Below are 24,120 nucleotides of genomic sequence, written 5' to 3' on the forward strand. Positions count from 1 at the left end.
CTATTGGAACCCCACGGCAGGTAAAAAGGACACAAATGATACCCTATTCCCTACATAGTACACTACCTGGTCAAAAGTAGTGCACAACGAGCAAATAAATAAGTCTATTATCATAATAATAAATACTTCTCCAATCTCCATGTCCAACCAGGGAACGCACAACATACTACAGTATATAGATGGAATCTATAGTACATGACCTGCCTCAAAACACTATACACACCATAGATAGAGAAGTGTTTCATCTCTGTGATACACACATTACACATCAGGGGAATCCACAACAGGAGAACTGGTGGTGCTACTGAAGAACCTCTATATCAGGGTCTGATCTCTTTTCTAAACCACTGAAACATTCACCAAGAGGATTCTCTAGAACAGGACACAACATCCTGCAGGTGGATGGCTCATAAACATGTACAGTTTATTAGCCATTTCTATAAGATTAACTAATACTGCCACTGAAAGAAAAAGGCAAAGGCGTTTTAACTGGACAAGAATGTTCAAAGGCAAAAGTGTTGACTTGGTGTATTGCTGTTTCTTCATAGTGCAGATACAGAGACATGACAGGCAAAGGATCTGATGCCTCAAGCTACGTCTCTGATTGTCCACAGCTAAGACCAAACATCTAAGTCCACCAGCTAAGTCCATAACTGTGACATAACCCTTCTACTACTGTTGAGAATGGTTTATTACATTATCTATAACTGTAACATAACCCTTCTACTGTTGAGGATGGTTTATTACATTATCTGTAACTGTAGTATAACCCTTCTACTGTTGAGGATGGTTTATTACATTATCTATAACTGTAACATAACCCTTCTACTGTTGAGGATGGTTTATTACATGATCTGTAACTGTGACATAACCATTCTACTACTGTTGAGGATGGTTTATTACATTATCTATAGCTGTAACATAACCCTTCTACTGTTGAGGATGGTTTATTACATTATCTATAACTGCAACAAAACCCTTCTACTGTTGAGAATGGTTTACTACATTATCTATAACTGTAACATAACCCTTCTACTGTTGAGAATGGTTTATTACATTATCTATAGCTGTAACATAACCCTTCTGCTGTCGAGGAAGGTTTTATTACCTCACACTTTACTCTGAAATATTTTGAATGATCTTTTTTTCAGTATTTGGAAGTGACATTTATGCAACACACACACACACACACACACACACACACACACACACACACACACACACACACACACACACACACACACACACACTTTTCAATATTGTTGTTTAAATCCATTTAGCTTAACAGCAGTCTAGTGTGTGGTGGTCATGCACTGGAGGTCTGTCAAGTGTAGTGTCCTGGTGTTCAAGTCCCCAGAAGGTTGATGCTTTCATTCATTGTGTGTAGATAGATAATCAGGAAGTGGTCACCTGTTTGGAAGCAGATAACAACAACCTGAAGCTATCAATACAGAGTGACTGAAGCAGGGTCCATATTCATAAAGAGTCTCAGAGTAGGATCACTGGTGTAGTGGAGGGTAAACGCAATGTACCCACATTTTTGGGGGAGGGTCCCAGCAATGTACCCACCTTTTTGGGGGAGGGCCCCAGCAATGTACCCACATTTTTGGGGGAGGGCCCCAGAAATGTACCCATCTTTTTGGGGGAGGGACCCAACAATGTAACCGCCTTTTGGGGGGGAGGGCCCCAGCAATGTAACCACCTTTTTGGGGGAGGGACCCAACAATGTAACCACCTTTTTGGGGGGAGAGTCCCAACAATGTACCCACCTTTTTGGGGGAGGGCCCCAACAATGTACCCACATTTTGCAGAAAAATGCATTGAAAGAATAGGAAGCATTACTTTTTTCACTGCGACCAACAATCCAAGTTTATCCACCTATTTATCTACCAGGACATCACTGAGTAGGAGTGCTGATCTAGGTCCCTGTCCATTCATTATGATCCAAAAGGCTAAACAAATCCTAGATCAGCACTCCTACTCGGGGATCCTTTGATCAATATGGGTCCAGATCTATTTGTTAAACTGAGAAGCTCTTTGGTTACCTCTTCTCCATCGTTGCTCAGTATTCCAGTATGCCTTTTGGCGCCATCTAGTGGTTGGCCAGCGCCACACAGTCATCTCTCTGTTGGCTCTGGCCAACCCTAACCCTCTGGCTTTTGTTCCAGTCCTGCATTAACCCACCTAATTCAACTCATCAAGTCCTGCTGTGTGAGCAGCTGATTAATAGAATCCTGTGTGTGTGTGTGTGTGTGTGTGTGTGTGTTAGAGCTGGGCTCTGTAGAGTTGGCCAACCCATGTCTCTCTATGAGTCCTGAGAGGTGTTTCCAGAGACTAGTTGGTACCCTTCTCCTTGGTGGTCTGACTTCGAGGGGTGGAGGGAGGCAGGCTCAGAGAGTGTATGTGGTCTGTCTACACACGGGGTTCCAGTCTGTGGGACAGTTCAAACAGAGTCTGCTGATTGTCAATGACGTGAAGGTAGTCGACATAGGCCTGCACCTCCGGACTGCTCTTCTGGGGCATCCCGTTCCCTAGGAGGTAAACCACACAGTAAATACACACACACACACACACACACACACACAGAGAATTATCCATGACAGAAGATAGTTGTTGGTACACAGTCTTCATTACTGTGAGTGGCTGTGTAGCGTAGGGGGTTCTCAGCATTAATGACTCAATCAATTTACTATAGCAACATATAATGTTGTTATTGATGAACTGATGATCTAATTGGATACTGTTATTCTGCTGACTGCTGTAGTTGAGTCATCTTTACTGTACAACAACTGTAGAAAGTCAACACTGTGACCTGTCTACTGTGTAATAGTGGCTGGCTGTAGAAAGTCAACACTGTGACCTGTCTACTGTGTTATAGTGGCTGACTGTAGAAAGTCAACACTGTGACCTGTCTACTGTGTTATAGTGGCTGACTGTAGAAAGTCAACACTGTGACCTGTCTACTGTGTTATAGTGGCTGACTGTAGAAAGTCAACACTGTGACCTGTCTACTGTGTTATAGTGGCTGACTGTAGAAAGTCAACACTGTGACCTGTCTACTGTGTTATAGTGGCTGACTGTAGAAAGTCAACACTGTGACCTGTCTACTGTGTTATAGTGGCTGACTGTAGGAAGTCAACACTGTGACCTGTCTACTGTGTTATAGTGGATGACTGTAGAAAGTCAACACTGTGACCTGTCTACTGTGTTATAGTGGCTGACTGTAGAAAGTCAACACTGTGACCTGTCTACTGTGTTATAGTGGCTGACTGTAGAAAGTCAACACTGTGACCTGTCTACTGTGTGTAAGTAATGACATGAGTATGGAGGTTCAAGGATAGCTCATCAAAGTTGATGGTCATTGCTGATCTAAGACTGTGTGAGAGTAAGACCCACACACACACACACACACACTTCACCCACCCATGTGATCCTCCTGACAGTGTCTGATGAGACGCACCGTGTCGGCTATCATGTGCTGCAAGAAGAGATGGACACCATACACATCAAATACACATCCATCACATATTTTAGATGACCTGGTTTCTGCGTTATAGACTGTCTACAGTTGAAGAAACACTGGGTACACTGACATGTTCAACCCCTTCCGTCATACTGGAGCGACTTACCAGCTTTTCAAAATTCACCAGGTTATCGAGAAACGTTTTGTTGCCCTCGTGAATGAAAGTGATATCTAAGAGAAAGGGAACAATGTAGCAGAGTTCAAATATTGAGTGCTAGTTCGTCGATTCTGATTTAAGTTCAGCTCACAATATTTCTGTCTGCATTACAGACCACTGCAGGGTTCAGGAGGCAGTGATGACAGTAACATTACAGACCACTGCAGGGTTCAGGAGGCAGTGATGACAGTAACATTACAGACCACTGCAGGGTTCAGGAGGCGGTGATGACAGTAACATTACAGACCACTGCAGGGTTCAGGAGGCAGTGATGACAGTAACATTACAGACCACTGCAGGGTTCAGGAGGCGGTGATGACAGTAACATTACAGATCACTGCAGGGTTCAGGAGGCAGTGATGACAGTAACATTACAGACCACTGCAGGGTTCAGGAGGCGGTGATGACAGTAACATTACAGACCACTGCAGGGTTCAGGAGGCAGTGATGACAGTAACATTACAGACCACTGCAGGGTTCAGGAGGCAGTGATGACAGTAACATTACAGATCACTGCAGGGTTCAGGAGGCAGTGATGACAGTAACATGCAGTGTTTTCTGAGTCTAGGCACCTTTCAGTAGCAGAGGAAGGAAAGGGATCTTGGGCGTCTTGGTCTTCTTGAAAGCGTCCCTGTAGGCTTTGTGGTTGAGAGAGGGGTCCTGTGAAGACATGTTGAGACAGATGTGATGTGTGACGCTTGTCTTTGGGGAGAAACGTGGTCTGTTGCGTCCCAAATGCCAACATCTTCCCTATATAGTGAATACTTATGACCAGGGCCCATAGGGATCAGGTCAAAAGGAGTGCACTATGTAAGGCATAGGGTGCCTTTTGGGACTCGGACATGTGCACTACAGAAGCCCTCACAACCCCTTAACATCTGTTACTATGTCCCAAGATGACCAGAACTAGTGATAATTAATAAAGCCTCCTGCTTTTATTAACTCAACAGTGAAAACATGTAGCCTATTTAATGACCAGATGACCCAATATGTTCCTAGTACTAAACGTACAACACATAATTCCATGTATAGTCCCATTCATTATTACAGGATCTCTACACAATAAAACATAATGAACTTACTGTCAACATCTCCAGTTCCAAAAACAGTTTTTTGAATTTTCCTGGAACTTTCTGATGGAAAGAAAAACAGGTTTAGTTGCCACAACATTTACTGGGTCGACTCAGACCTCCTCCTTGTCCTGTGAAACAGTGTGCACACCCTCCTCCCTCATACAATATTATTACCACCAGAAATAACAATCCCTGTAGCGACCCTGTGTTTATAACCGTGGATATCCACTTTGCTACTTCAGCATGGTTTCGTGGTACAGTTGATGCCACGCAGGGATACGGGCCAGAAGGTTTAGGGTTCGTGGTACAGTTGATGCCACGCAGGGATACGGGCCAGAAGGTTTAGGGTTCGTGGTACAGTTGATGCCACGCAGGGATACGGGCCAGAAGGTTTAGGGTTCGTGGTACAGTTGATGCCACGCAGGGATACAGGCCAGAAGGTTTAGGGTTCGTGGTACAGTTGATGCCACGCAGGGATATGGGCCAGAAGGTTGAAGGTTCGTCGACCACCAAGGACGAGCTCACTCTCCCTGCTTGTCTCATTACACTACAATCAGAGCTGGCAGCATACAATGATCAGCTAAGGGGAAATCAGATTTCTAACAGTTTGATGCTATACTTATAATTGTATAGAATATTTGCAATGAATTTTCCACCAGTGGAGGCTGCTGAGGGGAGGACGGCTCATAACAATAGCCAGGAACGGAGAACATGGAATGTTGTCAAACACATGGAAATCATGCATTTGACACCATCCCACTAATTCTGCTCCAGCCATTACCGTAAGCCCGTCCTCCACAATTAAGGTGCCACCAACCTCCTGTGTTTTCCACCAACAGGTTTCTGTGCCAATGCACCACACACAACCAATATGAAATGCATGAATGCATACTGCTTACTGACTGAGCGTTTATCATCATGGATAAGGTTTTCAACTCCACAATCAAGTAGAGAATGTCTATCTAACAGAGAATACATCCCCGCTACCTTGTAGACTTACTCAGTATCGAAGGCTTGGCCTCGCAATCTACGAATGTCATTCAACTTTATGCTGTTTTGTAACAGATGTCTCTTTCCATTGATGAATGGCCGTTGCACAGTTAAGATGCTGGAACTACACTGAGTGTACAAAACAATAGGAACTGCCCTTCCCATGATATAGACTGACCAGGTGAATCCAGGTGAAAGCTATGATCCCTTATTGATGTCACTTGTTAAATCCACTTCAATCAGAGTAGATGAAGGGGAGGAGACAGGTTAAAGAAGGAGTTTTAAGCCATGAGACAATTGAGACATGGATTGTGTATGTGTTCCATTCAGAGGGTCAATGGGCAAGACAAAATATATTTAAGTGCCTTTAAATAGGGTATGGTAGTAGGTGCCAGGCGCACCAGTTTGTGTGTCAAGAACTGCAATGCTTCTGGGTTTTCACAATCAACGGTTTCCTGTGTGTATCAAGAATGGTCTACCATCCAAAGGACATCCAGCCAACTTGACACAACTGCGGGGAGCATTGGAGTCAACATGGGTCAGCATCCCTGTCGAACGCTTTGGACACCTTGTAGAGTCCATTCCCCAACGAATTGAGTCTGTTCTGAGGGCAAACTTGGGTGCAACCCAATACTAGGAAGGTGTTCCTAATGTTTTGTACACTGGGTGTACAGTGGAGTGGATGGATGTGAGCAGGTAGCCTACAGGAGACTTTTGAAGTAGCGTTTTCAGACGGAAACATTGCGACTATATTTAGGCGTTAGCTTCTAGGTCTAGAAATAGATGAGAAAGGAGGCCGAACGCGTGTTCAGTTTCCCTGAATAACTGGGCCTGCTGGGAGCACAGGCCTACGTGAAGAAGACTTAGGAGAATGATGATCAGCATAAGAAGTAAAAATCCAGCCAGACTGGCCTGCTACTGTGCCTTTTCTAGAATCTGTCCAGAGTAGACCCGTAACTGATCCATGGAATGAAACATTCAAATAACACAGCTTTTGCGGCATTATTCAAATGGCATTTTCAGTTTACATCCTAGAGTAGAACTGTACTCAATTGAAAACAGTGATGCAACTTTTCATTGTATTATGGTGTAGTAGGGTCCAGTAATCTAGGTAGGATAACTGTATTGTCCCTTAACAATATCAATAGGGGAGCTTTTTGAGCTGCATCTTTCATGTCTTCACTGTTCTTTCATGAAGTAATGATGTCTCTCAGCTACTCTTCTATCGAGTGGATTTATATTGAACATTGGGTGCAGATTTGAATGATTTTATGTGTGGTATTATTGCTAGTTAGCATTTTGCAGATCTGGATAAACATCCACCCACCGCTACTGTCACTATGAATAGAGGGCAGGTTAGACAGCTGAGTGGTAGACTATATATGATTCATCTACTACTATAGTCACTATGAATAGAGGGCAGGTTAGACAGTTGAGTGGTAGACTATATATGATTCATCTACTACTATAGTCACTATGAATAGAGGGAAGGTTAGACAGTTGACTGTTAGACTACATTGACCTATGGTTTAGTAAGAGTGTAGAAAGGCATAGTGCATAAGGGAAGTACCAAAACACCTTGATATAGGAGAGGTGCATGCAAGCAGATGAGGAAACATGGCTATATGGAAGACATTATATAGTAAAACCTACAAAATGGTGAATGTAAATCAGGGAAAAAACTTACTACCCTCCTCTGTGGCCAATAAAAACACACTACCCTCCTCTGTGGCCAATGAAAACACACTACCCTCCTTTGTGCCCAATAAAAACACCCTACCCTCCTCTCTGCCCAATAAAAACACACTACCCTCCTCTCTGCCCAATAAAAACACACTACCCTCCCCTCTGCCCAATAAAAACACCCTACCCTCCTCTGTGCCCAATAAAAACACACTACCCTCCTCTGTGCCCAATAAAAACACACTACTCTCCTCTGTGCCCAATAAAAACACACTACCCTCCTCTGTGCCCAATAAAAACACACTACTCTCCTCTGTGCCCAATAAAAACACACCACTCTCCTCTGTGCCCAATAAAAACACACTACTCTCCTCTGTGCCCAATAAAAACACACTACCCTCCTTTGTGCCGCCCCAAAAAACACTACCCTCCCCTCTGCCCAATAAAAACACACTACCCTCCTGTGCCCAATAAAAACACACTACCCTCCCCTCTGACAATAAAAACACACTACCCTCCTCTGTGCCCAATAAAAACACCAGACCCTCCTCTGTGCCCAATAAAAACACACTACCCTCATCTGTGCCCAATAAAAACACACTAACCTCCTCTGTGCCCAATAAAAACACACTACCCTCCTCCGTGCCCAATAAAAAACACACTACCCTCCTCCGTGCCCAATAAAAAACACACTACCCTCCTCCGTGCCCAATAAAAACACACTACCCTCCCCTCTGCCCAATAAAAACACACAACCCTCCTCTCTGCCCAATAAAAACACACAACCCTCCCCTCTGCCCAATAAAAACGCACTACCCTGCTCTGTGCCCAATTAAAACACACAACCCTCCCCTCTGCCCAATAAAAACACACTACCCTCCCCTGTGCCAAATAAATCTAAAATAAAATAATCCTCAAAGCAACAACAAAAAGTTTGACAACTCTCTCCTATTTTGATCTAAACAGTACATTTCAAACTGTCCCTTGGCAAAAGACAATCAAGACCAGTTTATCTGAAAAGCTTAAAAGACATCCCATCACAGATAGTCACATACAGAAGCAGACAAACACTGACCTCCCAGGTCTGACTGAGGCGGCTAACTGCTGCGGTGTTCAGACCCATAACGATGGCAAAGAAAGAGTTGAGGTTCCTCTGGGCTTTACAGCTGAGGAAATAAAGAGTGACACACTGTTAACACCAGCTTCATACAGTGATGATACAGAAATACAAACTGTAATTCCTCACTAAACCACAGGAGGGGGCATCCTGTCCATGCAGACCTCACTATAATAGAGTGTTGTGCAGAGTTCTGTAGTTAAAGTATTGGGCCCTTAGTGAAATGGACCAATCATACTGCTCTACTTCTGTAGAAGAAGACATCACATTTTGAGGATGTAACAACTCTGCTCTAAATGCTGGTGCCCACTATGTTGTGTCAGAGAAGAGAAGAGAAGAGAAGAGAGCTCACTGGGCAGCGATTTTGATGAACTTCTTGATGAGCTGGACTCTGTTGCAGAGCGTAGGACACATCAGGACTTCTGTCATCACCCACAGCTGTACCTCATTGCAGCGCTGCAGCAGCAGCTCCAGCGCCACCGTGTGGCCACTGCTGGCATGACGGTTGAACGTGAAGTACACCAGCTCTTGCTGGAGTGGAGAGAGAGAGGACAGGACACGGGTGAGCTTGTAGAAAGCTTTGAATCACTAATATCTTTAACTGTATCCTAAATGGCACCCTATTCCCTTTATAGCGCACTACTTTTGACCAGAGCTCTATGGGCCCTGGTAAAAAGGTGCACTATAGTGAATCGGGTGCCAACTGGGACGCATGCATAGTGTAGGTGATGGACTAAAGATGTTGTCACGGACCTCATGTATTGAGTTGAAGACACTCCAGTCAAAGTTTGTAAGGGTGACAGCCACGTCCCATGTGTTCATACTCAGCATGCGAGCTGACCTCTGTTGTAGCTCTGCGTTGTCTGTGAACGGGCTCTGAGAGGAGAAAGGAATATGTTATGTCCTGTTGGGGCATGTAAGAACATGTTATTTTCTGGTGTGATATGACCCTGTGGGATATAGGCTGGAAGCATATGCAGTAGGAATCAGGAATATAATGTGATAAACCAAATGCAGAAGTAGCTTGATAGGAGGCCTGAGGACTGTCACCTCTGCTCGATTCATTCACATTGTAGCCTGCTGAGGAACTGCATTGAAGTGGACTCATTGTGATTCCTACCATGACTTCACTCAGGTCCTTTCTGCACACGTGCAGCCTCCCCACTGCTGTCAGCGAATCAGAGTAGAGCCTGTCCTGAGGCTTCAGGAGGAGTTTCTCTGGAGAGAGGAAGCATCACACACAGCACAGCCATTATAAATATGTCAGCCAGCGTGACACCTGCTATCTGGGGTAGATAAGTGTCCCAGTGCCGGGTTGGTTCTGTTCTACTGTAGTCAGTCAGTGTAGGGTTGGTTCTGTTCTACACGAGACAGTCAGTGTAGGGTTGGTTCTATTCTACAGTAGTCAGTCAGTGTAGGGTTGGTTCTGTTCTACTGTAGTCAGTCAGTGTAGGGTTGGTTCTGTTCTACACGAGTCAGTCAGTGTAGGGTTGGTTCTGTTCTACAGTAGTCAGTCAGTGTAGGGTTGGTTCTGTTCTACTGTAGTGAGTCAGTGTAGGGTTGGTTCTGTTCTACACGAGACAGTCAGTGTAGGGTTGGTTCTGTTCTACACGAGACAGTCAGTGTAGGGTTGGTTCTGTTCTACACGAGACAGTCAGTGTAGGGTTGGTTCTGTTCTACATGTGTCAGTCAGTGTAGGGTTGGTTCTGTTCTACATGTGTCAGTCAGTGTAAGGTTGGTTCTGTTCTACTGTAGTCAGTCAGTGTAGGGTTGGTTCTGTTCTACACGAGACAGTCAGTGTAGGGTTGGTTCTGTTCTACACGAGACAGTCAGTGTAGGGTTGGTTCTGTTCTACAGTAGTCAGTCAGTGTAGGGTTGGTTCTGTTCTACATGAGTCAGTCAGTGTAAGGTTTGTTCTGTTCTACAGTAGTCAGTCAGTGTAGGGTTGGTTCTGTTCTACTGTAGTCAGTCAGTGTAGGGTTGGTTCTGTTCTACTGTAGTCAGTCAGTGTAGGGTTGGTTCTGTTCTACACGAGACAGTCAGTGTAGGGTTGGTTCTGTTCTACAGTAGTCAGTCAGTGTAGGGTTGGTTCTGTTCTACATGTGTCAGTCAGTGTAAGGTTGGTTCTGTTCTACAGTAGTCAGTCAGTGTAGGGTTGGTTCTGTTCTACTGTAGTCAGTCAGTGTAGGGTTGGTTCTGTTCTACACGAGTCAGTCAGTGTAGGGTTGGTTCTGTTCTACAGTAGTCGGTCAGTGTAAGGTTGGTTCTGTTCTACAGGAGTCAGTCAGTGTAAGGTTCGTTCTGTTCTACAGTAGTCGGTCAGTGTAAGGTTGGTTCTGTTCTACAGTAGTCAGTCAGTGTAGGGTTGGTTCTGTTCTACAGGAGTCAGTCAGTGTAGAGTTGGTTCTGTTCTACAGGAGTCAGTCAGTGTAGGGTTGGTTCTGTTCTACATGTGTCAGTCAGTGTAGGGTTGGTTCTGTTCTACATGAGTCAGTCAGTGTAGAGTTGGTTCTGTTCTACATGAGTCAGTCAGTGTAGGGTTGGTTCTGTTCTACTGTAGTCAGTCAGTGTAGGGTTGGTTCTGTTCTACAGGAGTCAGTCAGTGTAGGGTTGGTTCTGTTCTACAGGAGTCAGTCAGTGTAGGGTTGGTTCTGTTCTACATGTGTCAGTCAGTGTAGGGTTGGTTCTGTTCTACATGAGTCAGTCAGTGTAGAGTTGGTTCTGTTCTACATGAGTCAGTCAGTGTAGGGTTGGTTCTGTTCTACTGTAGTCAGTCAGTGTAGGGTTGGTTCTGTTCTACTGTAGTCAGTCAGTGTAGGTTTGGTTCTGTTCTACATGAGTCAGTCAGTGTAGGGTTGGTTCTGTTCTACATGAACAATCTCTGGTCTAATGTCCATTGCCCGTGTTTCTTGGCCCACGCAAGTCTCTTCTTCTTATTGGTGTATTTTAGTAGTGGTTTCCTTCACTCCTCGATCTCCTCTGAACAGTTGATGTTGAGATGTGTCTGTTACTTGAACTCTGTGAAGTATTTATTTGGGCTGCAATCTGAGGTGCTGGTAACTCTAATGAACTTATCCTCTGCAGCAGAGTTAACTCAGAGTCTTCCTTTCCTGTGACGGTCCTCATGAGAGCCAGTTTCTTCATAGTGCTTGATGGTTTTGCGACTGCACTTGAAGAAGCTTTCTTGAAGTTCTTGAAATGTTCCGCATTGACTGACCTAAATGTCTTAAAGTAAGGATGGCTGTAATTTCTCTTTGCTTATTTGAGCTGTGCTTGCCATAATATGGACTTGGTCTTATACCAAATAGGACTATCTTCTGTATACCCCCCTACCTTGTCACAACATAACTGATTGGCTCAAACACATTAAGAAGGAAAGAAATTCCACAAATTAACTTTTAACAAGACACACCTGTTAATTGGAATGCATTCCAGGTGACTACCTCATGAAGCTGGTTGCTAAGAGTGTGCAAAGCTGTCATCAAGGCAAAGGGTGGTTACTTTGAAGAATCTCAAATATAACATTGCTTGTTCTGATATTTCTTAAGTTCTCTGTATTTTTCTGGATTCTGTGTATTGTGTTTTTATTTATAGTATGTTTTGTATTGTTAGGTACTACTGCACAGTTGGAGCTAGAAACACAAGCATTTCGCTGCACTTGTGGTAACATCTGCAAATCTGTGTATGTGACCAAAAACCGTTTGATTTGATATGATTTCGACAAGCAGGCGGTCAGACAGACAGACCATTGAAACTCTGGTGAATCCATGTGTGTTAAGTTGTGGTTAGTTACCTCCACGGTAGGTGACAACCAGCAGGACCAGCTCCCCCAGTGTCTTGTGTATGGTTAGGTTAGGGTTAGATTAGATACCTCCACGGCAGGTGACAGCCAGCAGGACCAGCTCCTCCAGTGTGTTGTGTATGATTAGGTTAGGGTTAGACTAGATTAGTTACCTCCAGGGTAGGTGACAGTCAGCAGGACCAGCTCCTCCAGTGTGTTGTGTATGATTAGGTTAGGGTTAGACTAGATTAGTTACCTCCAGGGTAGGTGACAGCCAGCAGGACCATTTCCTCCAGTGTGTTGTGTATGGTTAGGTTAGGGTTAGATTAGATGCCCCCAGGGTAGGTGACAGTCAGTAGGACCAGCTCCTCCAGTGTGTTGTGTTGTATTAGGTATGGTTAGGGTTAGATTAGATACCTCCAGGGTAGGTGACAGCCAGCAGGACGAGCTCCTCCAGGGGGACATCCAGTCTCTCAGCCACCTCCTGCAGCAGCCCCTGGGCCACAACACTGGCCAGGCTCCTCACACTCAGATATGAGTCCATGCTCACGTACACATGACACAACACTGAGGAGGGAGGGAGAGAGGGAGAGGAAGGAAGGAAGGAACGAGAGACAGAGAGAAAGAGAACACTGTTTATCCCATAGAAGTAGAATGAATAGAATGGAGTTGGAGCTACTGACCATAGCAATTTGAATGGTCAACTCATGGGTGTTCTCAAATGGCTAACCTGCTACATAAAGTGGTACATGAGGTGATGCGTGTGAAGAGGCTGGACAGACTGAGACTTTTCTGAACAATGAAATTCCCAATGCTTTCATGTTCAATGATGTCATAATTCACATGCATCACCTCATGTATTGACATCATTGAACATGAAAGCATTGGGAATTTCATTGTTCAGAAAAGTCTCATTCTGCCCAGCCTCAAGGATTCCCATTGTTACTCTGCCTCCTCACAGTGCTTGCTACCTTAAAAAGAATGGCTCTGAGATGCTCTATACAGAACGTCATCAGCCGACACAAACTGTGGAAACAATGCATGCTGGGAGGAATGTAGGAAGAAGAAATACAAAGACAGGGGCTGCATCCCAAATGGCCATAGAGCCCTGCTCAAAAGTGGTGCACTATATAGGGAATAGGGTGCCATTTGGGAAGCAGACAGATTTGAGGATCGACTCACCTTCCCTGGTCTCCCTTTGTGTTCCTCTGGTCGGGAGCACGTTCTCTTTCAGGCTCAGCTGATGGGAAAGAGCTTTGCTCTAAATGCAGGGACATACAGAGAATTCAGAACACATTCATACTGTGTGAGAAAACATTCTAACTCTTTTGGACTCTTGTGGTTTCTACAGGAAACAAGAGGACAATAGTATTTAATGACCCAAACTGTTGCAAATAGGCTTTAAGGAAACCTGGCTATTCAAATGTAAACACATCCCTACAACAGGGATCCTCAACTAGATTCAGCCACGGGCCCAATTTTTCTTGACGAGATGATCAGGGGGCCAGAACATAATTACAAATCATTTGTAGACTGCAAATTGACCACAAGAAGCCCAAACAGATATAATATTTTACTAAAACATCATTTCAAACCTGGTTTACATTTGTATTCAATCACATAAATGTATGTGTCTCTATTATGCATGGAAACACGTTCTAACAGGTTTACTAAATGAAAAAACAGCTGATTTGCTGGAGTTTTAACTCCAAAACTTGGGGGCCAAATAAAATGGCCTGTGGGCCACCAGCTGGGAAACCCTGTCCAACGATGACGCACTCTTACCATAGGAGGTTGGTGGCACCTTAATTAGGGAGGATGGGCTCGTGGTAATGGCTGGAGTGGAATAAGTGGAATGATATCAAGTACAGTGTTAATCTGCTAAATTGTAATTATTTCGCTAATATGGCCTATTTATTGCCTTACCTCCTCACGCCATTTACACACACTGTATATAGACTTGCTTTTTTCTATTGTGTTATTGACTGTACGCTTGTTTATTCCATGTGAAACGTTGTGTTGTTGTTTGTGTCGTACAGTTTGCTTTATCTTGGCCAGGTCGCAGTTGTAAATAAGAACTTGTTCTCAACTTGCCTACCTGGTTAAATAAAGGTGAAATAAAATAAAATGTAAAAAATAAAAAACATCCAACACATGGTTTCCATGGTTTCCATGTGTTTGATGCTATTCCATTCGCTGTCCTCCTCTCAGCAGCCTCCTGTGAGTCATATAATAGCTCCATTAACTCTCATGCAGTTTGGCCTCTTACCTTTCTGTAGGGTGAATACTCATCTCATGCAGTTTGTCCTCTTACCTTTCTGTAGGGTGAATACTCATCTCATGCAGTTTGGCCTCTCACCTTTCTGTAGGGTGAATACTAATTGCATGCAGTTCGGCCTCTTACCTTTCTGTAGGGTAAATACTCATCTCATGTAGTTTGGCCTCTTACCTTTCTGTAGGGTAAATACTCATCTCATGCAGTTCGGCCTCTTACCTTTCTGTAGGGTAAATACTCATCTCATGCAGTTCGGCCTCTTACCTTTCTGTAGGGTAAATACTCATCTCATGTAGTTTGGCCTCTTACCTTTCTGTAGGGTAAATACTCATCTCATGTAGTTTGGCCTCTTACCTTTCTGTGGGGTGAATAGTCATCTCATGTAGTTTGGCCTCTTACATTTCTGTAGGGTGAATAGTCATCTCATGTAGTTTGGCCTCTTACCTTTCTGTAGGGTGAATACTCATCTCATGCAGTTTGTCCTCTTACCTTTCTGTAGGGTGAATACTCATCTCATGCAGTTTGGCCTCTTACCTTTCTGTAGGGTAAATACTCATCTCATGTAGTTTGACCTCTTACCTTTCTGTAGGGTAAATACTCATCTCATGCAGTTCGGCCTCTTACCTTTCTGTAGGGTAAATACTCATCTCATGCAGTTCGGCCTCTTACCTTTCTGTAGGGTAAATACTCATCTCATGTAGTTTGGCCTCTTACCTTTCTGTAGGGTAAATACTCATCTCATGTAGTTTGGCCTCTTACCTTTATGTAGGGTGAATAGTCATCTCATGTAGTTTGGCCTCTTACCTTTCTGTAGGGTGAATAATCATCTCATATAGTTTGGCCTCTTACCTTTCTGTGGGGTGAATACTCCTCCGCTGTACTGGAGAGAGAAACAAAATCAAACAATTAGACCATGAGACAAGAACGACAAAAATAAATAAATACACACACTCGTTTTGAACCGTTTCAATCAACTAGTAACCTGGTATTACTGTGATTTTACATCAATCAACTAGTAACCTGGTAGTACTGTGATTTTACATCAATCAACTAGTAACCTGGTAGTACTGTGATTTTACATCAATCAACTAGTAACCTGGTAGTACTGTGATTTTACATCAATCAACTAGTAACCTGGTATTACTGTGATTTTACATCAATCAACTAGTAACCTGGTATTACTGTGATTTTACATCAATCAACTAGTAACCTGGTATTACTGTGATTTTACATCAATCAACTAGTAACCTGGTAGTACTGTGATTTTACATCAATCAACTAGTAACCTGGTAGTACTGTGATTTTACATCAATCAACTAGTAACCTGGTATTACTGTGATTTTACATCAATCAACTAGTAACCTGGTAGTACTGTGATTTTACATCAATCAACTAGTAACCTGGTATTACTGTGATTTTACATCAATCAACTAGTAACCTGGTATTACTGTGATTTTACATCAATCAACTAGTAACCTGGTATTACTGTGATTTTACATCAATCAACTAGTAACCTGGTATTACTGTGATTTTACATCAATCAACTAGTAACCTGGTATTACTGTGATTTTACATCAATCAACTAGTAACCTGGTAGTACTGTGATTTTACATCAATCAACTAGTAACCTGGTATTACTGTGATTTTACATATATCAACTAGTAACCTGGTATTACTGTGATTTTACATCAATCAACTAGTAACCTGGTAGTACTGTGATTTTACATCAATCAACTAGTAACCTGGTATTACTGTGATTTTACATCAATCAACTAGTAACCTGGTATTACTGTGATTTTACATCAATCAACTAGTAACCTGGTATTACTGTGATTTTACATCAATCAACTAGTAACCTGGTATTACTGTGATTTTACATCAATCAACTAGTAACCTGGTAGTACTGTGATTTTACATCAATCAACTAGTAACCTGGTATTACTGTGATTTTACATCAGTCAACTAGTAACCTGGTATTACTGTGATTTTACATCAATCAACTAGTAACCTGGTATTACTGTGATTTTACATCAATCAACTAGTAACCTGGTATTACTGTGATTTTACATCAATCAACTAGTAACCTGGTATTACTGTGATTTTACATCAATCAACTAGTAACCTGGTAGTACTGTGATTTTACATCAATCAACTAGTAACCTGGTATTACTGTGATTTTACATCAATCAACTAGTAACCTGGTAGTACTGTGATTTTACATCAATCAACTAGTAACCTGGTATTACTGTGATTTTACATCAATCAACTAGTAACCTGGTATTACTGTGATTTTACATCAATCAACTAGTAACCTGGTATTACTGTGATTTTACATCAATCAACTAGTAACCTGGTAGTACTGTGATTTTACATCAATCAACTAGTAACCTGGTAGTACTGTGATTTTACATCAATCAACTAGTAACCTGGTAGTACTGTGATTTTACATAAATCAACTAGTAACCTGGTATTACTGTGATTTTACATCAATCAACTAGTAACCTGGTATTACTGTGATTTTACATCAATCAACTAGTAACCTGGTATTACTGTGATTTTACATCAATCAACTAGTAACCTGGTAGTACTGTGATTTTACATCAATCAACTAGTAACCTGGTATTACTGTGATTTTACATCAATCAACTAGTAACCTGGTAGTACTGTGATTTTACATCAATCAACTAGTAACCTGGTAGTACTGTGATTTTACATCAATCAACTAGTAACCTGGTAGTACTGTGATTTTACATCAATCAACTAGTAACCTGGTATTACTGTGATTTTACATCAATCAACTAGTAACCTGGTATTACTGTGATTTTACATCAATCAACTAGTAACCTGGTATTACTGTGATTTTACATCAATCAACTAGTAACCTGGTAGTACTGTGATTTTACATCAATCAACTAGTAACCTGGTAGTACTGTGATTTTACATCAATCAACTAGTAACCTGGTAGTACTGTGATTTTACATAAATCAACTAGTAACCTGGTATTACTGTGATTTTACATCAATCAACTAGTAACCTGGTAGTGATTTTACATCAACTAGATTAGTCAAGGTTAGGTGACATGAGTCATGGTCCTGATTAAAGGTGCAATATGTAGAAATCGGTCCACCATTTCCTGGTTGCTAACATTCAAATAGTTTCCCTAATTTCAGTTTGTGACAAAACAAGCGATGTATAGTGTAGAGAATCATTGTACCATCTAAACCGCTGTGAATATATTTCAATGACCAAAAAGATAGTATTTTCAGCTGTTTGAAGCTGCTGTACAAAACCCAAAGTAAGACGCGGAAACTAATCTCATGAACGGGAAGCATAGAAATGATTTACCACCCCTTAGACTTGCTTTCAATTATAAAAACAGATCTATAACTCACATTTCTATGTGAATTTGGTTGGGAGGGAGTAGGTGAGGAGAAGGAAGGGAGGAGGGTTGACATGGGATGTGTTCCACTCGATGGACACCATGTTCTATATTCTGGGTGTTCTTGGATGTGTGCGTTTGTCAACAAGGAAGGAATCCTCAACGCTATTGGCAATAAGAGAACCAACAGTAGAAATGAAACAACAGGCCTCTCTGTCACAACTTGTGCTTTCCCAGATATTCTTCCTACGTGTCTCTGAGTTCCTCTCCCTCTGTCTCAGGGGTCTGAGACCCCAACAGCACAACAACACATACTCCAACAGGACAACGACACAGCCCCAAACAGGACAACAACACAGCCCAAAACAGGGACAACAACATAGCCCCAAGCAGGGACACCAACACAGCCCCAAACAGGGACACCAACACAGCCCCAAACAGGGACAACAACACAGCTCCAAACAGGGACAACAACACAACTCCAAACAGGGACAACAACACAGCTCCAAACAGGACAACAACACAACCCCAAACAGCACAACAAAACAGCCCCAAACAACACAATAACACAGCCCCAAATTGGACAACAACATAGCCCCAAACGGGACAACAACACAGCCCCAAACAGGAAAACAACACAGCCCCAAACAGGAAAACAACACAGCGCCAAACAGCACAACAACACAGCCCCAAACAGTACAACAACACAGCCCCAAACAGTACAACAACATAGCCCCAAACAGTTAAACAACATAGCCCCAAACAGTACAACGACGCAGCCCCAAACAGGGACAACAACACATCCCCAAACAGGGACAACAACACAGCCCCAAACAGCACAACAACACAGCCCCAAACAGCACAACAACACAGCCCCAAACAGCACAACAACACAGCCCCAAACAGTACAACAACACAGCCCCAAACAGTATAACAACATAGCCCCAAACAGTACAACAACATAGCCCGAAACAGTACAACAACGCAGCCCAAAACAGTACAACACACTCCCCAAACAGTACAACAACACAACCCCTTTACAGGCCAATAGGGAGTAGGGTGATAGGCCTATAGGGCTTTGGTCAGAATTAGTGCACTATACAGGGAAAATGGTGCCATTTGATATGCACACAAAGTCACATTTCCTGTTTATCAGCTACATGTTTGGAATACACACTTAGGAGAAATAATCCACGCGTACATTACACATAAATACACTATATTTACAAAAGTATGTGGACACCCCTTCAAATTAGTGCATTCAGCTATTTCAGCCACACCTGTTGCTGACAAGTGTATAAAATTGAGCACGCAGCCATTTCCATAGACAAACATTGGCAGTAGAAATACCTTACTGAAGAGCTCAACATGGGGCCGTCATAGGATGACACCATTCTAACAAGTCAGTTAGTTAAAATGTATGCCCTGCTAGAGCTGCCCTGGTCAACTGCTGTTGACTTGCTTGCAATAACTTGCTGTTATTGTGAAGTGGAAACATCTAGGAGCAACAATGGCTCAGCCGCGAAGTGGTAGGCCATACAACCTCACAGAACGCGTAGCTGTCACGCCCTGACCTTAGAGAGCCTTTTTATGTCTCTATTTGGTTTGGTCAGGGTGTGATTTGGGTGGGCATTCTATGTTCTGTTTTCTATGTTTTTGTATTTATGTTTTGGCCGGGTATGGTTCTCAATCAGGGACAGCTGTCTATTGTTGTCTCTGATTGGGAATCATACTTAGGCAGCCTTTTTCCCTTCTGTCATTGTGGGAAGTTGACTTTTGTTAGTGGCACTATAGCCCTGTAAGCTTCACGGTTGTTTCTTCGTTTGTTGGCGACATTTTAAATAAAAGGAAAATGTACGCTCACCACGCTGCACTTTGGTCCACTTCTTTTGATGGCCATGACAGTAGCTCTTAAAAATTGTCTGTCCTCGAATGCAACACTCACCACTGAGTTCCGAACTGCCTCTGGAAGCAATGTCAGCACAAGAACTGGTCGTCGGGAGCTTCATGAAATGGGTTATCATGGCCAAGCAGCTGCACACAAGCCTAACATCACCATGTGCAATGCCAAGCATCGGCTGGAGTGGTGAAAAGCTTGCCACCATTGGACTCTGGAGAAGTGGAAACACGTTCTCTGGAGTGATGAATCAAGCTTCACCATCTGGCAGTCCGACAGTAATCTGTATTTGGCGGATTCCAGGAGAACCCTACCTGCCCGAATGCATAGTGTCAACTGTAAAGTTTGGTGGAGGACAAATAATGGTCTGGGGCTGTTTTGCATGGTTCAGGCTAGGCCACTTAGTTCCAATGAAGGATAATCTTAACGCTACATTATAGAATGACATTCTAGACGATACTGTGCTTCCAACTTTGTGGCAACGATTTGGGGAAGGCCCTTTCCTGTTTCAACATGACAATGCCCCAATGCACGAAGCGAGGTCCAAACAGAAATGGTTTGTCGAGATTGGTGTGGAAGAACTTGACTGGCCTGCACAGAGCCCTGACTTCAACCCATCGAACACCTTTCAGAAGAATTGGAACGCCGACTGTGAGCCAGGCCTAATCGCTCAGCATCAGTGCCCGACCTCACTAATGATTGTGTGGCTGAATGGAAGCAAGCTATGTTCCGACATCTAGTGGAAAGCCTGGAAGCTTTTATAGCAGCAAAGGGGGGGGGGGGCAGGCAACTCCATTTTAATGCCCATGATTCTGTAATGAGATGTTCGACGAGCAGGTGTCCACATACTTTTGGTCATGTAGTGTAACTAATTCATCATATTATTCTATTATTCAGTTTCTATGGCCACTCACTGTCTGCGATGCAGCCGCAGGAGTTTCTGCAGGTCCTTCTGCTCCTTCTCTAGAGTTGGATACTCATACAGGTCATCCAGGAGGAAACGATACAATGTCTGAAACACAAAGACATCTAATGTCTGTTTTCACCCTCCCGTATCATCATGATATCACTTATTTTAGGGTCATCTCACTGTCCCATATCCTTAGCCTGGCCCCACATTTGTCTTGCCAACTCCTTATAAATGACTAGAGGAGTTTGAAAGAAAGCACAACAGATCTGGAAACAGGCTATAATATCCCTTCTTCTTCTCCTCCCTCGCTCCAGCATACCTTCATGAAGAGTTTAACATGCTCGTCTTCTCGTAAGAAGTCCCTGTACAGTGTTGTCCACTGTGTCACCAGGTGCAGGACCTGACGTTTCCTGTCCAGAACCTCCTTCCCTTCCTCTTTCCCCCGGTGATGTCTCTTAGAACAATAGGTGGGCTTCGTGAGTTAAGGCATCAGCACAGCAGGAGAGAGGACTCTCAGTAGGCTTTGTGTGTATTGACATTAGCTTGGCCAACAGGATCAACACCACTATTTTTAATTTTTCCAAGTTGGAGGTGTATGTGTGTAGTGGGTTTAAGGGTGAGGTGTGTGTGTGTGTGTGTGTGTGTGTGTGTGTGTGTGTGTGTGTGTGTGTGTCTGTGTGTGTGTGTGTGTGTAGTACAGTCAGTAACTTTAGAGGTGGGTGGTGTACTGTAGTCTAGAGGTAAGGTACTGTAGTCTAGAGGTAAGGTACTGTAGTTTAGAGGTAAGGTTATGTAGTCTAGAGCTAAGGTACTGTAGTCTAGAGCTAAGGTACTGTAGTCTAGAGCTAAGGTACTGAAGTCTAGAGGTAAGGTACTGTAGTCTAGAGGTAAGGTACTGTAGTTTAGAGGTAAGGTTATGTAGTCTAGAGCTAAGGTACTGTAGTCTAGAGCTAAGGTACTGTAGTCTAGAGGTAAGGTACTGAAGTCTAGAGGTAAGGTACTGTAGTCTAGAGGTAAGGTACTGTAGTCTAGAGGTAAGGTACTGTAGTCTGGAGGTAAGGTACTGTAGTTTAGAGGTAAGGTTCTGTAGTCTAGAGGTAAGGGTGGTATACTGTAGTTTAGAGGTAAGGTACTGTAGTCTAGAGCTAAGGTACTGTAGTCTAGAGCTAAGGTACTGTAGTCTAGAGCTAAGGTACTGAAGTCTAGAGGTAAGGTACTGTAGTCTAGAGGTAAGGTTATGTAGTCTAGAGGTAAGGTTCTGTAGTCTAGAGGTAAGGTACTGTAGTCTAGAGGTAAGGTTCTGTAGTTTAGAGGTAAGGTTCTGTAGTCTAGAGGTAAGGGTGGTGTACTGTAGTTCAGAGGTAAGAGTGGTGTACTGTAGTCTGGAGGTAAGGTACTGTAGTTTAGAGGTAAGGGTTGTGTACTGTAGCTTAGAGGTAAGGGTGGTGTACTGTAATTTAGAGGTAAGGTTCTGTAGTCTAGAGGTAAGGGTGGTTTACTGTAGTCTAGAGGTAAGGATGGTGTACTGTAGTTTAGAGGTAAGGTTCTGTAGTCTAGAGGTAAGGTACTGTAGTCTAGAGGTAAGGTACTGTAGTCTGGAGGTAAGGTACTGTAGTTTAGAGGTAAGGTTCTGTAGTCTAGAGGTAAGGGTGGTGTACTGTAGTTCAGAGGTAAGAGTGGTGTACTGTAGTCTGGAGGTAAGGTACTGTAGTTTAGAGGTAAGGGTTGTGTACTGTAGCTTAGAGGTAAGGGTGGTGTACTGTAATTTAGAGGTAAGGTTCTGTAGTCTAGAGGTAAGGGTGGTTTACTGTAGTCTAGAGGTAAGGATGGTGTACTGTAGTTTAGAGGTAAGGTTCTGTAGTCTAGAGGTAAGGGTGGTTTACTGTAGTCTAGAGGTAAGGGTGGTTTACTGTAGTCTAGAGGTAAGGGTGATGTACTGTAGTTCAGAGGTAAGGTTCTGTAGTCTAGAGGTAAGGGTGGTTTACTGTAGTCTGGAGGTAAGGTACTGTAGTCTGGAGGTAAGGTACTGTAGTCTGGAGGTAAGGTAATGTAGTCTAGAGGTAATGGTGGTGTACTGTAGTCTAGAGGTAAGGGTGGTTTACTGTAGTCTAGAGGTACGAGTGGTGTACTGTAGTCTGGAGGTAAGGTACTGTAGTCTGGAGGTAAGGTACTGTAGTTTAGAGGTAAGGTACTGTAGTTCAGAGGTAAGAGTGGTGTACTGTAGTCTGGAGGTAAGGTACTGTAGTTTAGAGGTAAGGGATGTGTACTGTAGTCTAGAGGTTAGGGTGGTGTACTATATTCTACAGGTGACCACCACAGCCTGAAGTAAAAGGATATTGTCCCAGGAGAGCCTGACACAGATCACTGGTTGACATGAACACCAGGTATGTCAGCAGGAAGTCATCCAGGAGAGGCTCTGTAAAACAGGAAACACATCATTTACAACAGCATCCAATAGAACTGGCTAAAACTCAGTGGTGGAAAAAGTACTCAATAGTAATACTGTAGTAAATGTAAAGATAACTTAATAGAAAATGACTCAAGTAAAAGTGAAAGTCACCCAGTAAAATATTACTTGTGTAAAAGTATATAATATAAAAATATTTGGTTTTAAATATACTTAAGTATCAAAAGTAAAAGTAAAAGTATAAATAATTTCAAATTCATTATATTAAGCAAAACAGACAGAAAAATGTCTTGTTTTTTTTATTGTATTGCCAGATAGACAGGGGCACACTCCAACACTCCAACACCAACACTCCAACACTCCAACACTCCAACACTTCAACACTTCAACACTCCAAGACATAATTTACAAACAAAGCATGTGTGTTTAGTGAGTCCGCCAGATCAGAGGCAGTAGGGATGACCAAGGATATTCTCTTGATAAGTGTGTGAATTGGACCATTTTCCTGTCAAAATGTAATGAGTACTTTTGTGTATCAGGGAAATGTATGGAGTAAAAAGTACATTATTTTGTTTATGAATGTAGTGTAGTAAAAGTTGCCAAAATTATAAATAGTTGTCACGCCCTGACCTTAGTATTCTTTGTTTTCTTTATTATTTTGGTTAGGTCAGGGTGTGACATGGGTGATGTATGTGTTTTGGCCCTGTCTAGGGGTTTTGCATGTCTATGGGTGTTTACTAGTCTAGGTGTTATGTATCTCAATGGTTGTCTAGATTGGTTCTCAATTAGAGGCAGGTGTTTATCGTTGTCTCTGATTGGGAACCATATTTAGGCAGCCATATTGTTTGTGTAATTTGTGGGTTAATGTCTATGTCTAGTTGACTGTACATTTAGATTATAGCTTCACGGTCGTTTTGTTATTTTGTAT

The 24,120-nt window shown here is 42.9% G+C and overlaps 1 protein-coding gene across 2 annotated transcripts in view; it reads right to left on the bottom strand.

Moving 5' to 3' along the window:
* Window positions 1–2,212: 2,212 nt before the first annotated feature.
* LOC139387264 (rap guanine nucleotide exchange factor 5-like) overlaps window positions 2,213–24,120 on the bottom strand; it is a 67,887-nt gene continuing 45,979 nt past the window's right edge. For both annotated transcript variants that reach the window (XM_071133389.1, XM_071133382.1), the window contains 15 exons: window positions 23,123–23,201; window positions 21,105–21,252; window positions 20,790–20,887; window positions 15,449–15,479; window positions 13,507–13,585; window positions 12,742–12,891; window positions 9,664–9,761; window positions 9,297–9,419; window positions 8,896–9,074; window positions 8,502–8,592; window positions 4,763–4,813; window positions 4,253–4,340; window positions 3,630–3,694; window positions 3,424–3,478; window positions 2,213–2,531 (listed from right to left, as the gene is read on the bottom strand). In XM_071133389.1, the coding sequence (XP_070989490.1) occupies window positions 2,413–2,531; window positions 3,424–3,478; window positions 3,630–3,694; window positions 4,253–4,340; window positions 4,763–4,813; window positions 8,502–8,592; window positions 8,896–9,074; window positions 9,297–9,419; window positions 9,664–9,761; window positions 12,742–12,891; window positions 13,507–13,585; window positions 15,449–15,479; window positions 20,790–20,887; window positions 21,105–21,252; window positions 23,123–23,201 (1,454 nt within the window). In that variant the 3' untranslated portion in view covers window positions 2,213–2,412. The remainder of the gene's footprint in view (window positions 2,532–3,423; window positions 3,479–3,629; window positions 3,695–4,252; window positions 4,341–4,762; window positions 4,814–8,501; window positions 8,593–8,895; window positions 9,075–9,296; window positions 9,420–9,663; window positions 9,762–12,741; window positions 12,892–13,506; window positions 13,586–15,448; window positions 15,480–20,789; window positions 20,888–21,104; window positions 21,253–23,122; window positions 23,202–24,120) is intronic.

The sequence above is a fragment of the Oncorhynchus clarkii genome, chromosome 3 (assembly GCF_045791955.1).
Source record: "Oncorhynchus clarkii lewisi isolate Uvic-CL-2024 chromosome 3, UVic_Ocla_1.0, whole genome shotgun sequence".
Classification (NCBI taxonomy): Eukaryota; Metazoa; Chordata; class Actinopteri; order Salmoniformes; family Salmonidae; genus Oncorhynchus; species Oncorhynchus clarkii.